The sequence below is a fragment of the Populus alba genome, chromosome 10 (assembly GCF_005239225.2).
Source record: "Populus alba chromosome 10, ASM523922v2, whole genome shotgun sequence".
Classification (NCBI taxonomy): domain Eukaryota; kingdom Viridiplantae; phylum Streptophyta; class Magnoliopsida; order Malpighiales; family Salicaceae; genus Populus; species Populus alba.
Window position 1 is genome coordinate 10,251,143 of NC_133293.1, and position 18,776 is coordinate 10,269,918.

The 18,776-nt window shown below is 32.9% G+C and overlaps 1 protein-coding gene across 1 annotated transcript; it reads right to left on the reverse strand.

Annotated features, from left to right (window-relative positions):
• Positions 1 to 11,491: 11,491 nt before the first annotated feature.
• On the reverse strand, positions 11,492 to 14,790 carry LOC118061582 (probable protein phosphatase 2C 74). Its single transcript, XM_035075077.2, has 5 exons — positions 13,795 to 14,790; positions 13,323 to 13,499; positions 12,248 to 12,418; positions 11,949 to 12,128; positions 11,492 to 11,806 (listed from the first exon to the last, which is right to left on the reverse strand). Exons 1-5 carry the CDS (start codon positions 14,503 to 14,505, stop codon positions 11,651 to 11,653), a joined length of 1,395 nt encoding a protein of 464 aa, XP_034930968.1. The 5' UTR covers positions 14,506 to 14,790; the 3' UTR covers positions 11,492 to 11,650.
• Between the last annotated feature and the right edge of the window lie 3,986 nt (positions 14,791 to 18,776).

Below are 18,776 nucleotides of genomic sequence, written 5' to 3' on the forward strand. Positions count from 1 at the left end.
ATGAGAACAACCAATTCATTTTATAAAGGAAGGAACACAATATGTACCAATCTTAGTAGCTCTAATTAAAGTCTAGTCTTAATAGAGCATTGATCAGAAACATTTTGGAACAATGCTTTGATGCTATAAGAATTCCATAATTATAACAACTTTATAATTTCATTTGCAAAGTATTTTTGTTCCAATGACTTTGTCTTTGCTCTAGATTTATTAATAAAATATCTTACGAATATTAAAGATAAATAAAGTTTTTATTAAGAAAATAAATATGTTTATATGAATAAAGTTAATGTCACGTGTAATCAACCGATTAGCTAGAGAGTATATACATTAACACCACAACCTTCATCATTGCCTAAAGATATAGTGACAGAGTAAGAAACAAAAGACCTTGAGCTAGAGAGAAATACTAAGTTAAAGAGCGAAACAAGAAAAAACATAGAGTTTTTGAGATAGAAAAGGAGGTGATATGAGTTATAAAGTATTAGAGGCAAGAAAAAAAAAACAAAAAAAGAGAGAAAATTGACTATAACCAAACTAACTCTCGGCCAAACCATCATTTTTGTCACCAATAGCCACCTCAGTAGCTCTCCCTCATCTAGAACCATCCCTATGGTAAGACCATGACTCTATTTTCTCTTTTCATCTTTTTATACTATGTTTTCATATGACTATTATTATTCATCCATTTTTTTTTATTTTGGTTTTATTTATTTTCTCATAGCTTCGCAATAATGTTAGATTCATTATATAAATTATATTATCCCCATTATAAGTATGCATGTGTGTAAAAATATTAAATATAAAAAATCAGCAACTTTTTGCTAAAATGCAATTTTTTTATTGAATTAATAATGGAATCAACTTTATTTCATAAAACTTTTTTTGTCACTATTATACATATTCATGTATGTACAAAAACTCATTTCTGAAAATCAACAACTTTTCATATGTGCATTATTTTATTTTATTTTTGTTGTCTTCAAAATGATGTTATTAGCATTTCATAAAATTATGTTGTCACCTTTTTATGTATGCACATGTGTATCAGTATTTATTTTTAAAACAAGAAGAAAAATTATGTCAATGAGTTTTGTCAAGTTTGAATCATGTTTTGATCAAAGCTTGATTTTAAAATAGCTAGACCATCATGTCTCCTAGGTTTTAGGAATCAAAATAGTCTTTAGCTTGATGTTTTAAGTTTGAAACAAAAAAATATATATGTTGATGAGTTTTTCATCGAGTTAAAATCATCCATTGATTAAAGTTTTATTTTATTGTTAGGTTAACGAGTCTTCTATTTTTAGGTATCGACATAGGCCTCGCGTGATGTTTTCAACTGAAAATTAAAAAAGTCATCGATATATGAGACTCATGGTGTTCTCAACAATAAATAACTTGTGAATGTGCTTGTAAATAATTTAGATAACTAATGGTATGAATAAAAAAATAAATTTTAAGAGAAAATACATAGCTAGGGTAACTTTTAATTGAAAAAGATGCAGTAAAAGTGAAGTCAACTTTTAAAAAAAAAAAAAATCAACCCCTTACTTAGATCTCTAAAACTAATTTATATTTTATAATTATTAGTTTCCTTAAAAACTAGGTGAAGACTCCATTTTTTCATAATTCTTTTTAAATTTGAGAGCTCTAATTTCTGTTGGCTAACAACAATATGATGACTATACAAGGAAATGGGGTTAAGCCTATATGCATATGTTTTTATCTTTTATTGCCTTTATTTGTCATTTATTGATGAACATTTATTTATTTCAATTTTATTTATTTTATTTATTATTTTATTGTATTTATTTTAAGTCTATGAGATTGAATGTGCATGTATATTATTCTTGAGTTTTCACATATTTCACAAAAAACCACCGAAAGCTCTAGACCCGAGCTTGTCTTTTTAAAAATTAGATAGGAAGATTTAGATGATGAGTATGACTTATGTTTACTAATGTTAATTTGAATTTTAACTCAAATTGGAACTCACCTTATGCTTGAGATATTGTAGAGTTACTCTCTTACTCATGTTGTACAAGGTTTATTTTAACCTGACAAAATATAAGAATTTCTATGTTAAAGAGAAAAAATAAAAATAATGACATGGTAATTAAGAAAAATTAGTTATTCTAAAATATACATTGGTTTTAAATATTCAGGTATTGAGTTAGTTATGTCTAAGAGAAGATCAATGACACCCTTACCGCATACTTTCAAATGAAAGGTTACCTTAAGCTTAATCACAATTTATTTTAATAAAAAAAATATCGGTTCCTAAGAATAGAAGAATTGTCCATAAAGATATATTTTTATGTTAACTTCTAAAAATAAGCAATTTCATTAATTTTAAAAATTTGAATTTTAACCCTTAAAAATAAATGATTTTATGGATTTATGATAAATCTTGATATCAATCCTTGAAAACAAGACTTTGTCAATGAAAGAAAAATTTGTACGTCAATCCCTAAAAAGGATGATTTTTTTTTTTTATGTTAATAACTAAAAGATTTTATATTTATATATTATCAGAGGTTCAAATTTAAGTTAATTATGGTGATGGATGTTATCAGTTTTTATTCCGCCATGAGCATAATCAAAGCTGGTCAGGTTATTGAATCATCATCCAGTTCAGAATTGTCGATGAGACCTCCAAAACATCATATGATATATTCCACTCCTAGAGAATCCTTTACAACAACATCCGATTAATCTTCTACATGGGCTTTCCAACCTATCTTTTACAGTGAAGGAGGGAAACGTTCATGACGACACAAATAAGAATCCAACTCTGAGATTGCAGATTTGCAGGCATGTTCTATAAGGAAAATACCATGACTTCAGCTCATCAGTGATCTCATTCTATGTTTAGCACCTCTGTTTTATTATGGTTCCTAAATAGTTGCAGCCGTGCATATTCCTTTACTAGCTTTCCTTACATAATTACATGTTCTGTAATATATATAAGCAATACTGTGCAATGAATATTAATTAAGTTATTCACCAAATCATTCGTGAAATCCTTTTATGGTATTAGAGCCTTCTTCTCTCACGAGGTTACAAACACTCTTTATCTCCATGGTAACCGATAACAACCCTACTTCTCTTTCAGGGTCTGCTGCATCTTCACTGCCTCTTATCACCATCAACATCTCCAGCCAATTACCATACAAACTCACATCCTCAAATTATCCTTCTTGGCGTGCAACTTTTCTCACCATTCTCATTGGATATGCTCTAATGAAATATCTGGATGGCACTCTTCAATGCCCTCCCACACCTGATGCGCACTCTTCTGCCTCTGTTGTAGCACTCCATGCACACTAGAACAGACAGGACCAGTTGCTGTTGAATGCTATTTTTGCTTCTGTTTCTAAAGCAGTTATGTCCCATATTGCTATGACCACAACAAGCCGTGATGCTTGGCAACATCCTGCCCGTTTGTTTGCTAACAAATCTCGGGCTAGAATTATGTAGCTGAAAGAAGACCTTACCCTTATGCAAAGGGGCTCTCGCACGGTGTCTGAGTTTCTCCATGCAGTCAAGGTAACTGCATACGAACTCTCTCTGATTGATGCACACATTTCAAATGATGATTTGACATTATATGTGCTTAATGGACCTGGCTCTGAGTTTAGAGATATGGTGGCACCTATACGCACAAGAGAAACTGCATTATCCTTTGCAGAATTACATGACCTGTTGATTGGCCATGAACAATATCTCAAACGCATGGATGCCCACTCTTCTTCAACATTGGTTGTCACTGCAAACACCTTTCAATGGAGGTCCTCTAATCCGCGTTTCAGAAAAAAATAAGAATCATTTCAAACAAAATTTCTCCAACACTGCTTCTCCTAAACGGCCCTCTGTTGTGTGCCAAATATATGACCGTCCTAGTCACACTGCCAAGAATTGTATCAAACTTCAGTCTTCACCCACTGCCAATTATATTACTACTTCAGCTCCATCAAAAGACAAATGGCTTCTTGACTCCGTTGCCTCTCACAATATCACGTCTGACTTGACTAATCTCTCCATTCACTCTGAGTATGATGGCAGGATGAGGTGGTTCTTAGTGATGGTACAGGTTTGCACGTTGCTCATATTGGTTCCACCACTGTCTCCTCTCCTTCTCGCCCTCTTAACTTAAAAGAAACCCTGCATATGCCCCTCATTTATAAAAACTTGATCTCCGTTCATAAGTTTACTCTTGATAACAAAGTTGTTGTTGAATTTCACCCCTTCTTTTACCTTGTGAAGGATCCGAAAACGAGGGCAGTACTCATGCGCAGTAGGTGTGAAAATGGAGTTTATCCAATGGAACTATGTTCTCCCTCATTGCAAGCTCATGCTATCACTTTGGATGGAACTCGTACCTCTCTTGATTGCTGGCATCATAGGCTGGGACATCCCGGTTCACAAACTTTTTCCTCTCTTGTTAGCAGTTATCACTTACCTGTGTCCCCCTCTAAGTCTTCATTATCGTGTGTTTCGTGTCGGTGCAATAAATCCCATAAACTGTCTTTTAGTGTTACTTCCCTTACAAGTCATAATCCTCTCGAATATTTGTATACTGATGGGGACCATCACCGGTTCCTTCTGTTGATGGCTACCGCTATTATGTACTCTTTATTGATCATTTTACCAAGTATTGCTGGTTTTATCCTATGCATAACAAGTCGAATGTGACTTCTATATTTGTTCAATTTACCACTATGGTTGAAAATCAGTTTTCTAGAAAAATTAAAAAATTTTATTCTGACAATGGTGGTGAATTTATCAAAATTAGACCTATCCTTGTTGTTCATGGTATTAGCCATTTTACTACTGCCCCATATACTCCCCAACAAAATGGCACCGTTAAACGCCGTCATCGACATATTGTCGATACTAGTATGGCTCTCTTACATCATGCTTCGGCTCCTTCCACTTACTGTACTTATGCCTTGGCCACAACAATCTATTTTATTAATCGTCTTCCCACTATCTTACACTTATGTCAAAGTCCTTTTGAAGTGTTATTTGATCGGGTTCCTGACTACAAAAAGTTGTGCACTTTTGGTTGTCAATGTTATCTATGGCTTGTTCCATATCGTGCAAATAAATTTCAATCTAAATCCCAACCTTGTGTTTTTCTTCGGTACTCCCTCACCCAACATGCATTTTAATGTCTGAATCTTCACACCAGTAAGATTTATTACCATGTCACTTTTGATGAAAGCATTTTCCCCTTCAAACTGGCACCACCCTCAGCCAATCCTTCTTCTGCCACACAGTGTCAAGCATCCTCCCCTCTTTCTCCTGTGCCTCTAGTTTGCATGGTTCCATTAGAGACTCCTATCACCACACCTCTCGTGCATAATGGTGTAGCAACCGTGCCTCCTCCTACACCAGGTATGCCCTCATCTTCTCCTCTCAATAATTCATCCTCCTTTATCTCTCCTCTTCCAGCTACCCCTGCATTGCCTGGCCGAACACATCTCATGGTTACTCGAGCTAAAAATAATATCTTCTATCCTAAGCAACTCTTAGTCACCACCAAGCATCCTCTTGACCCGCCATTAGAACCCACATGCATCTCTCAGGCTCTCAAAGATCCCAGGTGGCGTAAGGCTATGGCAACAGAATTCACTGCCTTAGTCTCTCATGGCACTTGGCGTTTGGTCCCTCGCCCTTCTACTACCAATTTGATTGGCTGAAAATGGGTGTTTAGGTTAAACGTCATCCAAATGGTACTGTGAATTGCTTCAAGGCACGTCTTGTAGCTAAAGGATTTAATCAAAGGTCGGGTGTCGACTATACTGAGACCTTCAACCCAGTCATAAAACCAACCACTATTCGTCTCATCCTCTCCATTGCACTGTCACATAACTTGTCTCTCAAGCAGCTGAATGTTAACAATGCGTTTCTTCATGGTCAGTTAAATGAGTAAGTATTTATGCATCAACATGCTGGCTTCATTGATCAGTCTCATCTTCATCATGCTTGTTCTCTTTAGAAGTCCATTTATGGCCTTAAACAGGCGCCTAGAGCCTAGTATACTACCTTACGGTCCAACCTTCTTGCCCTGGGATTCTTTAATTCATAGTTAAACAGCTCCTTGTTCATTTATGCTCAAGATGGTATTCTGCTCTATGTACTGGTCTACGTTGATGATTTAATTCTCACCGGTAATAACAACTCCTTTCTGCAGCATATTGTTAACTCTTTAGGTGCAACTTTCTCTTTAAAAGAGCTTAGTGACTTGCACTATTTTCTCAGGGTAGAGGTCATTCTAATTCAACAAGGTTTGTTTCTGTCACATAATCGGTATATTCATGATCTTCTTTCCAGGTTAAACATGACTGGTGCGAAGACAGTTCATACCCCTATGTTTGTGTCTGCTAAACTCCTGCTTAATGATGGTTCAGCTGGTTATGATGCCATTGAATACAGACGCACCATTGGTTCTCTCCAATATCTTTCTCTTACTCGTCCTGACCTCGGCTTTGCAATCAATCGCCTTGCTCAATTCATGCACAAACCATTAGTAACACACTGGCAACATGGTAAACGTCTCTTACGCTATGTGAAACAGACAATTCACTTTGGTCTCTTGCTACGCCCTCAGTCCAATCCTATGCTTCGGGGGTTCTCTGATGCTGACTGGGGTGGTGATCTTGATGATCGAAACTCTACCACAGCGTACATCATTTTTCTGGGTGATAATCTTATCAGCAGGCGCACCAGAAAACAAAAGGTTGTGGCTCGTTCCTCTACAGAAGCCAAGTATAGGGCACTTGCCACTATTGCTTCTAATATTGCATGGATAAAATCTCTTCTTGATGAACTTGGGCTCATGCTACGTGCACCTCCTCTCCTACTCTGTGATAATGTTGGTGCTACTCAACTTAGCCTTAATCATGTTCTTCATTCCCGAATGAAACATATTGCTAATGATCTTCTCTTTATCCGCGACTTTGTTCATCAGGGCCAATTATGTGTTACTCATGTTCACACGAACGACTAGCTTGCGGATTTACTAACCAAGCCTCTCGTCAGGTCTTGTTTCACTCTATTACGTGACAAAATCCACGTTGTTGATGCAACGTCTATTTTGAGGGGTCTTATAAGGAAAATACCATGACTTCAACTCATCAGGGATCTACACCATGACTTCAGCTCATCAATGATCTCATTCTATGTTTAGCACCTCTGTTTTATTATGTTTCCTAAATAGCTGCAGCCGTGTATATTCCTTTACTAGCTTTCCTTACATAGTTACATGTTCTGTAATATATATAGGCAATAATATGCAATGAATATTAATTAAGTTATTCACCAAATTATTCATGAAATCCTTTTATGTTCCCGGAGATCGAATAACAGTATCGGAGCATCAATCAAATCCCGGCAATCAAGTTAGTATCAACTCCTGTTCTTTGTTGTCCCGTTCAGGCTTAGAGTTATGATCGAGATGAAGATCTTATAACATTTTGATTGTTTGTGGAAGCATGCATGATCTCAAAATATAAGCATTCAGGGAGAATTATGAGCAAAGCTTCTGAGCTGGTAGAATAGGGTTTGATAAAAGATGTGATGAAGAGTAGTGGCGGAATTAAAGGGGGGTATGCAGGGGCCCGGGCCCTTGCAAACAATTTTTTTTTATAATATTTAAATGCATAGCTATGATCTTTTAAAGAGATGGGCCCTTCTAATAATAAATTATTATTTTCTTAAGCTATTAAAACTCTCCACTTTACAAATATACCGGTTGCTTACGTGAAAGTGAAAAAGAAAAGACTTTGTAGCCCTTTGTAACCAGCAACCCTAACCTAAAAAGTATAATAATATAAAGTAACGTGGCAGGCTAAAGCAAAGCTTCCAGGAAATTAACAAAAGCTACCAGGTAAAACTCTCCACTTTACTTTGATGAGGTTTATTTTATATAATTCTGCTATGTTTTTTTTTTTTAGATCCACTAGTTTTACTTCTTCTTTTTTTATTACTGTAATAGTGACTGTTTTTTATAATTAATTAGATATATTTTATGGGTTTGTTTCGATTATGCTTGGATTTTTTATATGTTTTGTTTTTAGCATAGTAACCAAAATTATCAATTTTTTCTCATATGTACCTTATTATCACCAGGTCCAATATACAATTCGACACAATCTTTCTAACCAAATTGAGTTCTTTGAAGAACACATACCTAGCTTTGATTCAGTGTAAGTTTTTTTATTATTGCTTCAACACATCGTTATTTGTATTCATTTTTAAAATAGAAAATAATAAAAATTTATGATGTTTTGATTTTAGGTTGAACCATGAACAAAATAAGAAGAATTGATTTCTTTTTTTAGAAAAAGAGAAAAAATATTGATAACTCACAGCCTATTGAACTAACTCCAATGTGTAATATTGAAGTTATGGTTGAACAACCCCAATGTGCTTCAGTTTACGAAGAACCTTCATTGATTAGTGAGCAGCCTCCTACTAGAATCGACATTACTCATTTAATTAGAGATCTAAGCAATCGTCCTCAAATTTGGGAATACCCGGTTAATCAACAAGATGAAATTCGAGGGGCATACATTAATATGGAGCCATATCAACCTTTGATGTCTGAATATCCGCTGACTGGTGAAAAACATCCTCGTCGATTCCAGTCTTGTTGGTTCAAAAGTTATCCGTGGCTTGAATATTCAGAGAAAAATATTGTATTTTGTTTCCCTGGCTATCTATTTTCAGGTAAGTCATTTGGAAAGCCAGGATCAGACACATTTACTGTTAAATGATTCAATTGTTGGAAGAAAGTTAATGATGGGGAACGGTGTGCTTTTTTGACTCATATGGAAAAAGGTCCGAATTCAGCTCATAGATTTGTTACCAAGTGCTTGGAAAATTTGAAAAGTCAGTCATGTCATATTGAGAAGGTAGTTAAGAGGCAAACTACTCAAGAAATTCTAAATAATTGATTGCGTATTAAAGCTTCAATAGATATTGTTTGTTGGCTTACATTTCAAGCATGTGCTTTTAGAGGGCATGATGAATGTCCAAAATCAAAAAACCGAGGTAATTTTCTTGAAATGTTGGAACTTTTAGCATCATACAATGAACAAGTAGGTGCTCTTGTTTTGGATAATGCTCCATAAAATGCTAAATACACCTCACATCAAATTCAAAAAGAAATTTTGCATGTCTTTGCTAGAAATGTCCAGTCTTCAATTCATCATGAGATTGGTGATGCAAGATTTTGTTTAATTGTTGATGAAGCTCGAGATGAATCTAGAAGAGAGCAAATGGCCCTTATTATTAGGTTTGTTGATAAAAGTGGATTTATATGAGAACGATTTTTGGATATAGTTCATGTCAAAGATACAATTGCTTCAACTCTTAAGAAAGAGATTTCCTTTGTTTTATCTAATCACAATCTTGATGTTCAAAATATTAGGGGCCAAGGGTATGATGGTACTAGTAATATGCGTGGAGAGTGGAATGGATTGCAAGCTTTATTCATTAATGATTGCCCTTATGCATATTATGTACACTATTTAGCTCATCAATTACAATTGGCTTTTATTGCTGCAGCTAGAGAAATATCTGATGTTTACACTTTCTTTCAAAATTTGATTTTTGTTGTTAACATTGTTAGTGCTTCTTGCAAGCGTAATGATGAATTACGGGCTTTTCAAGCAGCTATAATTGAACATTTAATTGATATTGGTGAGATTGAAACGGGTAAAGGAGCTAATCAAGTAGGTGGTTTGCAACGACTTGTAGATAGCAGATGGAGTTCACACTTCAAATCAATTTGCAGTTTGATAAAAATGTATGGGGGCAACTTGCTTGGTTCTTGAAAACATCACTTTAGATGGATCTACTTATTCTCAACGTGGTGATGCGACCTTTTCATTTAAGTTGATTTTGCATTTATTTTGCATATAATGAAGAATGTTATGGGAATTACCGATGTGCTTTGTCAAGCTTTGCAACAAAAATCTCAAGACATTTTAAATGCTATGCATTTGGTGACTACCACAAAGACTTTAATTCAGAAATTAAGAGATGATGGTTGGGAGACTCTTTTAGAAGAAGTGACATCATTTTGTAAGCATCAAGACATTGAAGTTCCTGATATGGATGCTTGTTTTTTTAGTGTGGGACGATCTCGCCGTAAAACAAAATCAATAACAGCTGAGCATCACTACCGAGTTGATATATTTACAGCTATCATTAATCAACAATTGCAAGAGCTAAATAATAAATTCAATGAGCAGACGATCGAGCTTCTTAAGTTGAGCACTACTTTAGATCCTAAAAATAATTATAAATTATTCAGTGTTGAAGATATATGCTTACTTGTTGACAAGTTCTATCTTGAAGACTTTTCTGATCAAGAAAAAACTCATTTGAGATTTCAGTTGCAGCATTATGAGCTTAATGTACCCAATCATCCAAAGTTAAAGAATATGTCATTGATTGCTGATTTATGTCAAGGATTGGTAGAAACAGAAAAATCAACAATTTATCCACTCATTGACAGGTTGATTCGACTTATTTTGACTCTTTCTGTTTCGACAGCAACTACTGAGCGAGCTTTTTTAGCGATGAAGATTGTTAAAACAAGAATTCGCAATCGGATGGAAGATGATTTTCTTGCAAATTATTTGATTGTCTATATAGAAAAAGAAATTGCTGAAAGATTCGCAATTGATATGATAATCGACGATTTCTATTCTATGAAAGAACGACGAGCACAATTAAAATAAGAGGTTGTTTGGCATTGAGGTTCAACCTGCTTTTTGAAAAAAAAAAAATTTTGCTAAAATTGAGTGCGGTTTGTACTTTTTAGATCGTTTTGATGTGCTGATATCAAAAATAATTTTTAAAAAATAAAAAAATATTATTGGCTTGTTTTTCGGCACGAAAAGCTATTTGAAAAGCAACCGCTACCACACTCCCAAACACCCTCTAAATATGTAAGAATTATTTTTTATTATTTTTTTAATTTATTTCAGAGTTTTATCAAATATAAATAATGCATCACTTTAGCTAATGTTTCTTATATATTATGTATGTTTATATTTGATAGGTACAAAGACCAACAAAATTAAAGTGATGAATACAATATGAAGATTTAATTAACTTTATAACTTTGACTCAGGTTGGTATTGCTTTAAACCTCTTACCTTATATAAAAATCATCATGTATTTGTAGTAAGTTCTTTGAATAAAACTAAATTATATAGTTTTTTTTTATATAATTTATGTATAATTATATCTTCTTATGTTAGTTTCGGCCCCTCTGTCAAATAATCTTAGTTTCACCCCTGATGAAGAGTGTGGATTCTTGCTCCTTGTGGATTCGATGGATTATAAAAACCTTTTTAAAATTGTTAAATATCACTGTTATAAAAAAATAATAATAATAATTAACAAAAGAATCATGAAGGGCATGGCCTAAAAAAGAATTTGCTTGACATCTCTGTTATAAGAAAAAAAAAAAGAAGAAGAAGAAGACCAGCCACTGTTGAAGTTGAACGATGATCGACGTATCTACCATGGGAACCCATTTCGCCTCTCCTTCTAATTCATCTCAAGAACATCCGAGCAGAGAATCATGTCGTTTGCATTCAATTCCTCAACGAGTCACCAGCATTAATTAACAAGCATTTGTAGCAAAACTTCGAAGGTTTATCACCATAACAGTAATATCATCAATATTGCCTCTGCTCAAAGACATATCTACAAGCTTTTTGCATGACTCTATTGAATTCTTGCCTCTTAAAATTAAGTCAACTGCTTCTTGCTCGTTTACCTGCAAAATTCCCACAAAATAATTAGTCATTCCCTGAGCTTCTTTTTTTTTTCCTTTGTGAATGGTATAAGATTTTTGTGATTCTATTATATTTGTGTGGTTTCTTGTGTCATAAAACCTATATATAAATAGATAAACGTACCTTATCCCATAGACCATCAGATGCCATTATCAAGAACTGGCAATCAGAAGTCAATGGAACCCTCTTGATCTCAGGTTCAGAGATTATCCATTCTTTCAAATGCAAGTCTCCAATTGCTCTAGAAACGGCAATGGATCCGTGAACTCTCCAAATTCCATTGCGGCAATGGAGAAAACCACCCTGCATTAGTTGATGTTTAACTTGGCTAATTAGCCTCGCTCTTGCTAATACTTATATGGAAACAATTAAGTACTGAAGGTTAATTTAGCTTCGATTTAATGTATAATTATTTAACTTACAGAATTCTCAATGCGCAGGCGCTCATCTTCTCTGTTAACTCTATGATCAGTTGTTAATACATCAGCTACTCCATTCCTGCTTAAAACTACTCTACAGTCACCTGCATTTGCAGCATGTAATTCTCCATCTTTCAACAGCACCGTCGCTGCGCAAGCTCCACTGCTAACACCCTGCATGTGTATAAATCCAATTAAATAAACTACGCGCATGTTTAAATGCAAATGCAACTGGAACATTGTAAGGTGTTAAAGAATAATCTCAACCCAAAAGTTTAAACTGTTAAGTGAGATCTCAGGATATAATTTATATTATTTTTTAACACACTTTTTCAAGTAAAAGCTCTTTGAACTTGAAAACTTGCATAGGTTCACATTACGTTGTGCTTGATTTTTTTTATCAAACAAATAGAGATGGTGAGATTCGAACTCGTGACCGCTTGATCATCAAAGTTCTAATACCATATCAAGAACCATTTCAACTCAATAACTTAAGTTGTTAGGTGAGGTATCAAAGTATCTTTACATCACCAAGGTTGACATAGCATGTTCTAAGAAATGGCACTATTCTTTTCTTTTCAGAGAAATACAATTGTCAGGCAGTTGGCTCCATGTATTTAATGGCGGTGTCTTGCTTTTTCCTGCAAATGGTTTGTTGCTGAAATATTTTACTCCTCCTTTGAATATTTGTAAAATGAACTATGGACTTCAAATTTCGAGAAAATGTCAAAGTATGCCTCGAGGTCAAGAAATTACGCATCACACTTCTATGGCTATGGAGTTTTTTAATAATCATGCAGATGTAGGTCTTATATGCTTTCTTTTTTTTTTTTCTATGTGAACTACAGTCCCGGGAATTCAGATTTTGACAGTTCCAGCTCTCTTGGCATCAACTTCAAGCCCTTTAATCAACACTGGATTAATCTCTTGATGGAAAAAGAGTAATATCGATGGTGGCCTGTGTTGATAAATTTGAATTCCTCTTAAAACTTGATGTAAGAACTAAGAAGACCAAGTCAAACCATTCAATATTGTTTATAGAGATATGTCATGTTCACATTGAAAGTTGAAAGTTTACCTGGCTAAGAAACTCCTTGTCTGTAACCAAGTAGCCTCCTCGAATGGCCTGCTCTAACTGGCCATCTTCCTTGCAACCAACATTTTGAAGACCTTTGACAATGTTCTTCCCTAAATTTTCAGCAACATAATCGACCGCGGCTCGGCCTCCATGTCCATCGATCACAGCAAAAAATGCCTATAGACAGAATAGAAGAAGCAGGGGTCAAAATCTTTTGAACATAACAAGAATGATCAGCTGAGATTAAGCATCGGGAAAACCCTGAAAAAGGATCAGGCAAAACGAGGAGGAGGGGGGAACTTGAAATAAAAAAACAGATCTAGAAACTGAGGAACAATTAATGGAGCAGTTCAAACAGAACTACTGCTACAATGTTTATGTTGTAGTTACAGCTTATTGATTAATTTATGAGATATGAAATACCTAATACTCATCAGAGAGAGAGAGAGAGAGAACAGATTTAGATCATTACCTGCTTTGCATCTCCCAGAATATCAATCATGACGCCATATCCATCTTCCATGACCTCTCTCCTTCCTTTCTTACTAGCCAAATAGAAATCTCTCCCTTGAACCTCAAACTCCTTATTCTCCAACTTCCTATCTTCTTGAGCAAGTTCCACTTTTGGACAATACTGTGGCACAACCAGCCTTCCTGGCCTCTTCTTCAGATTGGTAGCGCCATTGTCATGATCTTCTTCTCCAACCTTTATTATCCTCAAAGAATCCGGTCCAGATTTCTCTATCAAGACATCAGAATTAATTCGTGAGCTCTTATCATGCAAACCCTTTCGATGTGCTTCACAGGCCATGGTACCTTCTTGCATGATTTTCTCTTCGTAGCGCAAACCTTTTCTTTTCATGACACAGCTTTGAGTCTGTTGTGAAACATTACCTTCTTGATCATGTACAGGAACTGTTGTTTCTGAATCTTCTTTAATTAAAGGGGCTTTTATTTCTTCATGAAGAAACTGGCTAACAGTACACGAGAGAGGAGGAGGAGGAGGAGGAGGCAAAGAAGAAGCAAGGCGGAAAGAGCCCATGGAAATGGCCTTTCTTAGTCTTCGAAGGAAGTATAGAGCAAGAGATATAAGAGAGAAACCCCATCGAAAATCCTCTAGATCGTTCATTATTTTGACAATACTTTTGTGTGCGCTAGCTTTCATTTTTGTCAAATATTGCATGAGAGTTGTTGAAAAAGAAAAAGAAAAAGAAAAGAGTTGCTGTTCATGCAAAAGAAACACTAAATATTTGGTGATGTATAAGATCAGGTGATAATTAACGGGTCAAAGGCGAATGATTCATGCATGGATTGAACAATTGTATTGCATTTAACGGTTTTCTCTGAGTTCTTGTGTGCTGTAGAAGCAGTAGTATTTGTAAGGAAAGGGCCGAAGATGGCAGCAAATGTTCTTGTTACCTTTGACACTTTCACAGCCAACAAGGAAAGGGCCAAAAAAGACAGCAAATGTTTTTTTTATTGCCTTTGACACTTTCACAGCCAAGGAAGGGGTCACACATATATGGCTGAGAATGGAATATTATTATTATTATTATTATTATTATTATTTGCCTAAATCCATTTGGAAATCCATTAAATTCTGATTAATTTGATAGAATCGGATTAGTTCACTAAAACATAAAACCCTTCCAACAATGATATATTTTATAAATAAGATTTGTACTCAAGATCTTGTTTGAAAAAAATAAGCGTCCAACTACTCGATCCAATAACAAAGCATTCATGTTTCAATAGTTATTAAAATAAGATATTAAAAAATATATCTTAATTAATCAGGTTCTAGATTTACTTTTTAAAAATTAATAGTTTGAATCTAATAAATTATACGATCATTGAAAATTTAAATAATTATTAACTTTAAAATTCATAAAATTAATTAAAATGCTATAAATTATCATGCCAACTTAAAAAAATAAAAAAATATATAGTTCCTGAAATGGGAAATGTAAAATTGTTTGACTTGGTAAAGAAATTGCTTTGGAAGGTTTGAGCAGGTCCGGCCGCAGGACGGTGATGAATTTGCGGTGGAGACCTTGTGCTGTGTCACCTTTCTTGTTTTTTATGTTTACGTGTTTGCGGAAAATACCGAAGCTACTACACATGACGGGTACCTCTCTTTCATCAATTACATAATAATTTACTAATTTTTTATTCTTCTGGATTATGACTTGGCATACAATCATAGTTGTCAAATCCTAAACTTGAAGAAGAACATGGGTGGTCGAATTAATTATTTTTATGAAAATGATGTTGTTGTTTTTTTTAATAAAAAATAATATTTATCAATCTGTTCAGCCTTGGTTTAATTTGATTAGATGAATTAAATTATTAAAAATTTAACTAAATTTTACTGAAAAAATATTTTATTCAATTCAACTATATACAAAGTCTAACTGAGGCTATGAATGTTAGATGTTTTAAGTAGTCTATTGAATTAGATTGGATTTAATTATAATTATTTAAAAAATATTTTTTTTTAAACTATAATTATTTTTCAAAACAAAAAAAAGCAAGCCAAACTTAATTCACAATTAATGTTCACAAATTGCAGCAACAACAGTTTTAGAAGATGTTTGGTAATGTAATATCAATTATTTTTTACTAAAAAATATATCATGATAATAATTTTTGGCATGAAAATCTTTTTAATATTAGAACATACATCAAAACGATATAAAAACTTAAAAAAATCAAACCAAAAAATATTTAGAAATTGTGAAAATGATGCCTAAGCTTATTTGACAGAGTAGTTGCGGCTGCTTTTCAAATAACTTTTCGTGTCAAAATATATATCAATGATTTTTTTTTTTTTTTTAAAATTTATTTTTGACATCAGCACGTCAAAATAATTTGAAAGAACTAAAAATATATTAATTTAAAATTAATAAAAAAATAAAAATATTTTAAATTTTTTAAAAAATAATTTTAAAACACATATACAAAATAATACCTTAATAATATCGTGTCCATTCTCGCTGACAAAGGAAGTTTAGCTCCCTATCAAACATGTACAGAGGAGACACTCCCAATTGATGTATCATTCGTTAGACTTATCTACTGATCATAACTAGTTGACCACTACCATACATTAATAATTTAATACTCTGTGTCCCACAGTAAACATTATGTAACTCTTTGAAATTCAAATCAAAAATTAAAAAAAATCTATTTAGCAATTAAAAAAACTACAAATTCTGAAATAAATATTAGTTTCAGAGATTCGAGTATTAAATTAGTTATATTTAAGAAAACATTCAAATTCTTTCAAGCGAAAAATTACTTTAATATATGTTTTTTTTTTAATTTACTCTATGCATGTTATTAATTGTCTATATTTATTTTTAAGCTCATTCATGATTTATTTTAATAAAAACAATTGAAATGGTCCCTCATAATAGAAAACTTGTCAATAAAGAAAAGTTTTTATGTTAATTCCTAAAACTAGATAATTTCATCAATTTTTTACGTTAATCTCTAAAAATAGATAATTTTACATAATTTTTAAAAAATTAACATTAATCTCTAAAATAGATGATTTTGTAGATTTTGGAATTTTAACGAAAGCTTTGATGTGAATCCCAAAAAATCAAATATTTCTTTGATTTGAGAAAATTTAGATGTTAATCCCTAAAAATATGTGATTTCGTCAATTTTTTTTTATTTCTTTCTTTTAAACAAAAAATTTAATTTCAATAGAGTCTAAGATTAATCTAAAGCACAAAGTTTTGATTAAAGTAATTCTTTCCTAACCAATAGACGTCATATGAACAAATCAAACCTCGCAAATAAAACTCCAAACTTTTCATATTCATATTTAAAGAAATATATAAAATTTGAATTCAAACATAACTAAAACCTAATAAAATTTAAAGGTTTTTTTCATAGGCCATCATCTAAAAAGACAAATCACACTTCTAAACCATACTTCTTCATTCATTTTTTTAATCAAAGAAACATATCAAGTCTAGATCACCACTAAACCCTAAACACATAAATTGAGGTATCATTTTCTTTCCAATTTCAGCTCATTTTTCTCCTTTTTTTTTTCATTTTTCTTCCTCTTTTCTTCCTCTTTCTCTTATTAAACTCTCTGGTTTAAAATGAACTTGTTTATGACCAAAAACCCTAAGCTTTTCTTTTTTACCTATTTAGGGTTTTATGGTTTTAAGGTGGTTTGCTTTTTTTTTTTTTCTTTTTTTCTTCTTTTTTAATTTGGTTTTTTTACCAATTATCGAGTTTTATAAGGAGTGGTTTAGTATTTTTTTCATTAATTAAATATTATTTAATATGAAAAAGGCAGTTTTTTTAAAAAAATAGTTAAAACCGGTTTTGCTTGGTTTTTCCGGTTTGGCTCGGTTTTCGGTTTTGACTCGGTTTCTTTGGTTTGACTTAGTTTTTTTTCCTGTTTGGCTTGATTTTTTCAATTTTTTCGGTTTGAGTTTGGTTCGGTTTTTTCGGTTTCAAGCTTATAAAACTAAAACTGAACCGGTCGGTTTTTTTTAAATTCTAATCAATTTAATCGAGTTTTTTTCATGGCTTGGTTTTTTTTGTTATTTATTTATGATTTTATTGATTTAATTAATTTTTCAATTTTTTCTCGCCTCTAAATTTTTCTCTCTAAAACCGTATGTTTGTGCTGTAAAATAAATTTACCCCAAGATGAAAAATTTAGGCTTGAATAAATGTAGGCGGGGTTAAATAAATTTATTTTCAAGTCTTCATAAGGGAATATGAAGCTGTCATGTTGCAGCCAGTCATGCTTTCAATTATTTATTATTCACGTTTGGTTCGAGAGAGATGCTCGAGGAGCTAAGCAATTTTTGTCTTGTAGCTGGTGACTCCTCGAATGTTCATCTTGGGAACCCATGGAGTGGTTCATGAAGTCCTCGTTGATTGTCGTTCTTGCGACGGTCCTCTTCTTAATTTTAATGGAAGAATCTATCTTCGGGAGGAAAAAAAAAATAGAATACTGATTTTGAAAAGGAAGTTTTCATATATATATATATATATATAATATATATATATATATATATATATATATGATGAACTCATGAAAACTTCATATCAGAGTTGAATTTTTCATGGCTACATCTTGATTTAAAATATGTAAGTTTAAATGTGAGATTTTATTATTGGACTCGATTATTCTGAAAAACAACTTCTTTATCAAAGTAAAAAATCCTCTAATATTTAAGTTAATAACCTATAAGATGAAAAAAAAGGTATAAATAAGAGAGCGAAAGCTTGGGAAAGTAAATATTTTTGTGTGGTTGTTCTTATTAAATTATTGATTAAATTTGTTTGTGTAAGGTGTTCATAGAAGTTGATTACATTACCTTACCTCATGAAAAGTTAGTTAATAATAGAAAATAATTAATTTTTCTTACATATAATATAAAAAGTTGAGTTGTTAATAATTTTGCTTGGTGTGTT

Coding starts and splice junctions, on each gene's coding strand:
- LOC118061582 (XM_035075077.2), bottom strand. CDS start 14,505: ATGCAATATTTGACAAAAATGAAAGCTAGCGCACACAAAAGTATTGTC. Junction 13,500..13,794: donor TTCTGGGAGATGCAAAGCAG/GTAATGATCTAA, acceptor TTCTGTCTATAG/GCATTTTTTGCTGTGATCGA. Junction 12,129..12,247: donor GCCTGCGCATTGAGAATTCT/GTAAGTTAAATA, acceptor CAACTAATGCAG/GGTGGTTTTCTCCATTGCCG.